The sequence below is a fragment of the Protopterus annectens genome, chromosome 10.part0 (genome assembly GCF_019279795.1).
Source record: "Protopterus annectens isolate FY-2018-M chromosome 10.part0, PAN1.0, whole genome shotgun sequence".
NCBI lineage: Eukaryota > Metazoa > Chordata > Ceratodontiformes > Protopteridae > Protopterus > Protopterus annectens.
In genome coordinates, this window is record NC_056744.1 from 1,540,674,532 (window position 1) to 1,540,681,386 (window position 6,855).

At 38.2% G+C, this 6,855-nt stretch overlaps 1 protein-coding gene across 2 annotated transcripts; it reads left to right on the top strand.

Annotated features, from left to right (window-relative positions):
- Positions 1-1,535: 1,535 nt before the first annotated feature.
- LOC122813715 (transcription factor HES-5-like) lies at positions 1,536-4,216 on the top strand. 2 transcript variants are annotated; one of them, XM_044086180.1, is made up of 3 exons: positions 1,536-1,667; positions 1,950-2,130; positions 2,976-4,216. In XM_044086180.1, the coding sequence occupies exons 1-3, from the start codon at positions 1,602-1,604 to the stop codon at positions 3,239-3,241; spliced, it is 513 nt and encodes a 170-aa protein (XP_043942115.1). In that variant the 5' UTR covers positions 1,536-1,601; the 3' UTR covers positions 3,242-4,216. The 2 variants fall into 2 exon arrangements, with proteins under 2 accessions (XP_043942115.1, XP_043942117.1); XM_044086182.1 differs by having other exon boundaries at positions 2,979-4,216.
- The last annotated feature ends 2,639 nt before the right edge of the window (positions 4,217-6,855 follow it).

Consider the following 6,855-nt stretch of genomic DNA (forward strand, 5'->3'; position numbering starts at 1 on the left):
TGTGTGTGTGTGTGTGTGTGTGTGTGTGTGTGTGTGTGTGTGTTTTCTGCATGCACATTTGTGTGTGTGTGTGTGTGTGTGTGTGTGTGTGTGTGTGTGTGTGTGTGCACGCGCACGCGCGTGTGTGTGTGTGTGTGTGTGTGTGTGTGTGTGTGTGTGTGTGTGTGTGTGTGTGTGTGTGTGTATGTAAGTGATGCTGCATGTGTAATATTTCTACAACTCATAAATCCCTTAAAAATGTGATGCCTCCAGTCCATTAATGCACTAGCCAAATAAAGTCAAATGCCTAGTCAAATAAAAATAAACTAAATAAGTTATCATCTTCTGTTAAACATTTTTAAGAAGAGTGTAAAATAGCTGAAAATTATTCTTCCTTTCATTTCTAATACCCTGTTTATCCCATTCTGTGTCATAATGAAGTGAAACCTCTCTCAATAGGCCGTAGTCTTAAGGCAGGAATCAGTCCTGGAAGGAATTCCAGTCTATGCTATGATATTCACTATTACCATTTCACCTAACTGTACACCTGTGCTATGGGGGAGCATACCTCTCAGACATACAGATTTTTGCAGAATGCCCAGATGTTTGCCTCATATTTTTGGTCTGTTCCTTATAAAATATTTGGTCATTTGGCAAATCACTGAAGACTGACGTCACTAAATAATGACATAGATTTGAGTTTCAGACTTCATACCATTCAGAAAATGCATAATAATGTAAATCCTGTTAATCTAGCATCTTTCTAATTTTATAAGAGCAATATTTAAAATATGTCCCTACATTTGGGCCTTTATACCCCCATTATTTTAAGCTTTGCCCAGATTTCTTGCACTAAGAGTTTGAACAGTATATGTGGGAGGAAACTTGATACTGTAATGAAACTCAGACACAGAGCAAACACTGCACAGAAGGCACCCCAAACATGGAGTGCCCAGCATTTCCTTATGTAAATAAACTAGGAAGTTTTTTTACAACCTGTGTGATTCTATGTATGCCACCTTTTCCACATCATATGATTCTGGTGCCTGACATTGGTCACTACTGAAAAATAATCTTCTGTTAGATAAGCCACTCCAAGTCTAGCCTCTGAGCTTGCCAGTAATATTTAATTTCAGTAGATAATCCATGCATGCAAAATGCTTGTTGGTTTTCTCAGTATCACATTATCTTTTCATTTTGCAGACTTCCCTCTGAAGTGTGTGCTCTGTTTACAAAGCACTGACACACCAGATGCCCCTGGACAGTAATTGATCTCAGAGATCATGCAGAAGTGCTGGGTTTCAGAAAATCAGTGCTTTCCCACATCCTAAAATGTCATTCCACGCCCAATCTCCATTGTCCTGACAGGCTGTCCACCTGCCTATTTGCAAAAAAAAAACCTTTTATGTGAAGGCAATTCCCCAGCTTCATTAAGACATGCTTCTATTGTTCCTACAAGCACGCAGATTGGCTAGAGACTGTGGGAAACTATACCAAGCCTGAGACCCACAGGTTTCTCTGTTGGTTGAATCAAATAAATAGAGGCAGAGTTTCTACTTCAGCCAGAATCCATCAACCCTCTTGGAAGAGACAGTTACACTTGCAGTACAAAATCATTAAGAATGGCTCCATGTAATGTCTCTGGAACATATATCACTGGCTGTGAAACTAACAGGGAAAATTATAAGGTAAGATTTTTATTTTTCCTGCAACAGCTAATACTTGTGTTTGAATTAGAAAATTATGTACAATTATTTTAAAGATAATAAAGCATGCTAAATAAAATATTTAGAAAAAAAAATGCAGCAATTGGTGCAGAATTAATTTAAAATTTTAGAAAAGAGATCATTTTTATGTATTAAATATTCTGCAGCTTTATAATATATTTCAGCTTCTTAGGTTTCATAAGTAAGCAATAATGCATTTATTTTGCAAAAGAAGTTGTACTAAGAAGTCAAATTTCTTTACAGCTCAGAAAACTGATGGTAGAAAAGATGAGAAGAGACCGTATTAATACCAGCATCGAGAAACTGAAGGGCATACTGGAAAAGGAGTTTGAAAAGCACCACTCCAGCACAAAACTGGAGAAAGCTGACATCTTGGAAATGGCAGTGAGCTTTCTCAAAAAGCAGCACCAACTCCAGCTGAAAAGTGAGTCACACTTCTGTTTAATAGCTTCCTTTTTGTGCACCTGCATGTGTCTAAGTAGTTAATAATATTGAAACGGGGGAATTTCGTGTGTGTGTGTGTGTGTGTGTGTGTGTGTAATATACATACACACACACACACACACACACACACATATATATATATATATATATATATATATATATATATATATATATATACATACACATATACATAGAACAGATATTTGACTAGAATCAGATTTGGAAAGTAAGCTGGTGCTGGAATTCACTGCCACCCCATCTCCTGGCCCAACAGAGGATCTGTGTTCAGCTACTACCTATAATTGTTATTGGTGGTAGGATGGCGATGTGGCCAAAGTGCTTGAGTTCTGATAGGAAATTATTTCTAGTACCCTTTCCAAGCTGGTGTTTTGGAAATTAATACAATGAGTGCAAGACTGAGGTAACAATCTGATACCTGTAGATCTGTGTTTGGGTCCCTCCTTTTTCTGCTTTATAATTTATGACCCTTTGTAAAATACTAGAGTACTAGTGCTAGTGCACTGCCAAAACACTAGAGCACAAAAGGTGATGTGATGGTTTTTATTGTAAAATATCGCCTTATCCAATAAAATCAATTCCAGCTCCTTCATTTTTTAATGTTTTTGACTGTTTATATGTCACTCAGCCAGAAGCCACTCCATCCAGGAAAAAACATTCTTGTTATCTTTGGAAATAGACACCTTCAATTAACAGATGTTGTCTTGAAATTAGTAGTTAGTTGATTAAAAAAAATGTTAGTGGTATTATAAACAGCAGAAGATGAAAAGCAGTTTGATAATTATGTATTATTTTGTCTCTTTTCAGCAGTTGCTTCATTGCAGAAAAACCAGCAAATGGACTACAAGGAAGGATATTCTAGATGTTTGCAAGAAACACTCCACTTTCTTTCCCTTCATGAACCACAGCTTGAAACGCGGATAAAACTTCTGAACCATTTCCAAAGAAATGCAGCTACAGATGATGGGCAATCTCAGCACACATCACCTATCAACACAACTTCCCACAAGCTCGTTACAGAACAGATATCATCCAACAGCAGCAAGTCACTTTGGCGACCTTGGCTGATTTAGAAAACTGGTTATTAAACTTGTCACATCTGAAACCTGAGGATCATGTGACTCTATGAGCACTGTTCCCTCCTGTTTATGTAGGAAATTGTTTTCCACAAAGTTATAATGAGACTGAAGTTCTCCTCTTTTTCCTTCATAATGAAGGATGTTTTATGGTGTATTTCTGTTCTTGGGAATTTTTTTTTTCCTTTTAGTATGGTGCACACTGAAAAATATGTTTTATGTTAAAGAGTTTTGGTATTAATACTGTGTATTCTATCAACATCTGTAACATAACTATATCTTATGTTTTAACTAAGCTGGTTACTTCTGTGATGAAGCAATAGCTGTAGGAGGGGAAGCACTCCCAATATACTCAGTGAAACATATTGTTTGTGGATGTATCTCCACTGTAACGGAGAATTATTTTTATTTAATTACAAAAAGAGTTCTGCTCATTTTCTATTCTTTTGATAGGGAAGCTAGGTTCCATTCTCAGTTTGTAATTGTAACAATCCCCATCATGCTGACGGACTCTTCTGGTGACATGTCTGTATATCACAGTACATGAGAAAAGCATTATTTTGCAACTGTTTTTGACTTTCAAAAAGTTGTGCAGCTGTGTATGATCATTACCATTATGATTTGCAAATGTTAGTCTGCAGCATCCTTCAGTGAAGGGTCTGCAATCCTTGTATTAAAAAGAGGAACTGTGCTTTTTTTTTTTTTTTTTGGAGACAGTGACAGAATATTGTGGTCTGCATCACTTCCAGAAAACAGCAATAACACAAGTCAGTATTTTTTGTTTCATGGTATTATTTTTTTTGTACCTGTAATAGTCACTGCAACAAATAACATATTCTGTACTAAATGGCGAACAGTTGAATTTGTGTTACAAGTTCTGACTCTTTTGTAACAATCTGCACCTCTTGTGCCTTAAAATGTTACTAAAATGTAATGTTGCACTTAGCATTCTAATAAATAAGTTATAAAACACTTTTCTGGTCAATGCACTTTATTATCTAAAAAACAAAATTATTCCTTGAAGACGATAAAACACTTGTGGATGTGTGAAAGACTGTATTATAATACAAACAGCTGAAATGTCTAGAAAATTATTTGTTGACCAAGATAGAGGAGTAAACTAGGCCTTGCTAAATGCAGACAATGCCTGTGTTCTCAAGTGCAAAAGCGTTTACAAAAAATCAAAAAAATGAACGATTTATAGATTTAGACAGACATTTTGTTATTATAAAGGTTATATACAGAAAGCATGTTTACAAAGGCATGAAGCATTGCACAGGACTATAAAGGGTGTACAGACACATCACACGTGTGTGTGTGTGTGTGTGTGTGTGTGTGTGTGCGCGCGCGCGCGCGTGTATATACACACATGCACATACTGGAAGATTGTTTAGTTATCTGGGCAGTCTCCAAGTGAAGTACCTCGCAGGATGCGCAGTAGCAAAGCCCGCCCCGAACACGCCTCCTAGGCAAGCGCTCATGAATATTTTTGTCTCCCGGCCTTGACAGCAGAAGTCAATAGCATTTTGAATTGACAAATACACATAAAAAAATGTACTCGTGAGTATTATAAGTACGCTAACCTATACATTCTTAAAGTGCTACTGCACACTGGTAGAGCCTGCAATCGCGAAAACGCAAACAATGACATAAATGTTAAAACGTCTTTGTTGTAGTGTTAACCCACGGAATGCGTAGTAGTAGCAAGCGCGCCCAACACACAGCTGCAGGGTGACGTTAAACTGCACTTATGAATAAACACTTTCCTGTGTTTCTCGTCTGCATGAATATTCATCGGATTTAATTCACTGAATAGACAGAGGGAAAATAAAGTATTGATAAATAGGATTTTGTAAATAAAAATTCCTGTGGATGTTTTCTCTTACTTTGTGATTGTATGTGAATTAAATACCGTTTTATTTTTGTAGTTCCATTTTACTGTATAGTTGTATATCATCCATATTCAAATACTTTTGAGATCAGGTTTTTTACCCCATTACTTCCCTCTTTCTGCGTTATCCTTCTCATATTCTCAAAGTACGACCTGATGAGGTTGAAAATTTTTGATCTGCTCAAGTTCATCTCCCTACTGTCTCCGTGATTATTCTGCTTTAAAATAAATCAGGGAACCAGTGTCGGTTCTAAGTATGCACAAGCATTTTATTTTTTATCTTTGTGCAACTATGGAAGTAGTCTATATAAGGTCGGGGGAGCTTCCCTCCCGTATGGGTGGTGTACGTGAGCTTGTTCCTGGGGGAAATGCTTATTTTTATTTTTGCATACGGTTGAGTTCCTAACGATTTGAATTTGATGAGTTTAGCCGTCGTTGAGTTGTGATTCTTGATAGTAGGTGGAGCGTGCAGGATACCATTGTTATGATTCTCCACAGTATGTGAGACTTTTCTGTGCCATGGTGAGTGATCGTGAATATATGATGGAAAGCTTATGGTGTTACCTAAGAAGCAATTAAAGCCAACATATTGGGTGAATATTACGGTTGTTTTGCTGTACACTATGTGACTATTATGGTTGTTTAATTGTATGCTTTCTGAATATTATGGCTACTGTTACAAGGAAAGACAAGATTTGCAAAGGAAAATGTGTTAGCACTTAGGGGGTGTAGTGGTTAGTGTTGTTGCCTCACAGCAAGCAGTTCTCCCATTCGATTCTCGGCTGGAGCGCCTTCTGTGTGGAGTCTGCATGTCCACCCTGCGGTCGAGTGATAGACATGCAGGTAAATAAATGGGTGTGCCTTCTTTGAAGGTTGGGCGTCGGGCTGGCAACTCAGCACTGTAAAACTCCACTATCAATCATTAGTGGACTGGAGTTCCGCTGTGGCGACCCCTAACCGGGAAAAGCTGAAAGACATTACTTTACTTAATTATTGCTGAAACTCTGCGTTAACTCAGGACAGTCGTAGGAACAATCACAACTCACATGTGATAATCATCAAGCAATATATGCATGATGTCACTGGCAAATCGGCACGGCATGCCAATCATGCATCATTTGCGGGCGACATCACAGTTATTAGGCTTGCCCATCACGCTTGCCACGCCTATTTCTACGCAAAAATGGACGGTGGGTTAAGAGATTACAACAAAGCCCTCCTCTATTCCCTTATCAGGTGGCCGTGGTAGCATGTTCTTCAAGTGATATTGTGAGTTTCAGTACATGAGAGTGACTTCTGGCCAATGCACCTGTATAACCACCTCAGGAGTTTGAAAGCCGGGCAAACATTAACAAAACTGCACTGTGATGAACAGTACACATTATATGAATGCAGTGATGTGTACTAAATGCGTCCTGATGTAAACTTGTCACCCATTAACAACATCTGCTAATTATATTTTCCACTCTATTGTTTCTAAAGGGCCAGTGCCACTCCTTTACTGCATAAGGGAAGCTTCTCCAGTTAGTGCAAAAACTCAATTTACATACAATTCAGTTGTTGTTGTTGTGTCTTTCGGCTTTTAGGGGTCACCACAGCGGAACTCCGGTCCGCTAATGATTGGTAGTCGATTTTTACATGCCGAGTTACCAGCCCTGATGCACAACCTCCAACGAAGGTACGCCCATTCACGCATGTCTCCACGCAGAAGACGCTCTAG

Excerpts from the sequence above, each read along its gene's own strand:
- LOC122813715 (XM_044086180.1), top strand. The coding sequence starts at position 1,602 with ATGGCTCCATGTAATGTCTCTGGAACATATATCACTGGCTGTGAAACT. Across the intron at positions 1,668-1,949 it reads CTAACAGGGAAAATTATAAG|CTCAGAAAACTGATGGTAGA; the intron begins GTAAGATTTTTA and ends ATTTCTTTACAG. Across the intron at positions 2,131-2,975 it reads GCACCAACTCCAGCTGAAAA|CAGTTGCTTCATTGCAGAAA; the intron begins GTGAGTCACACT and ends GTCTCTTTTCAG.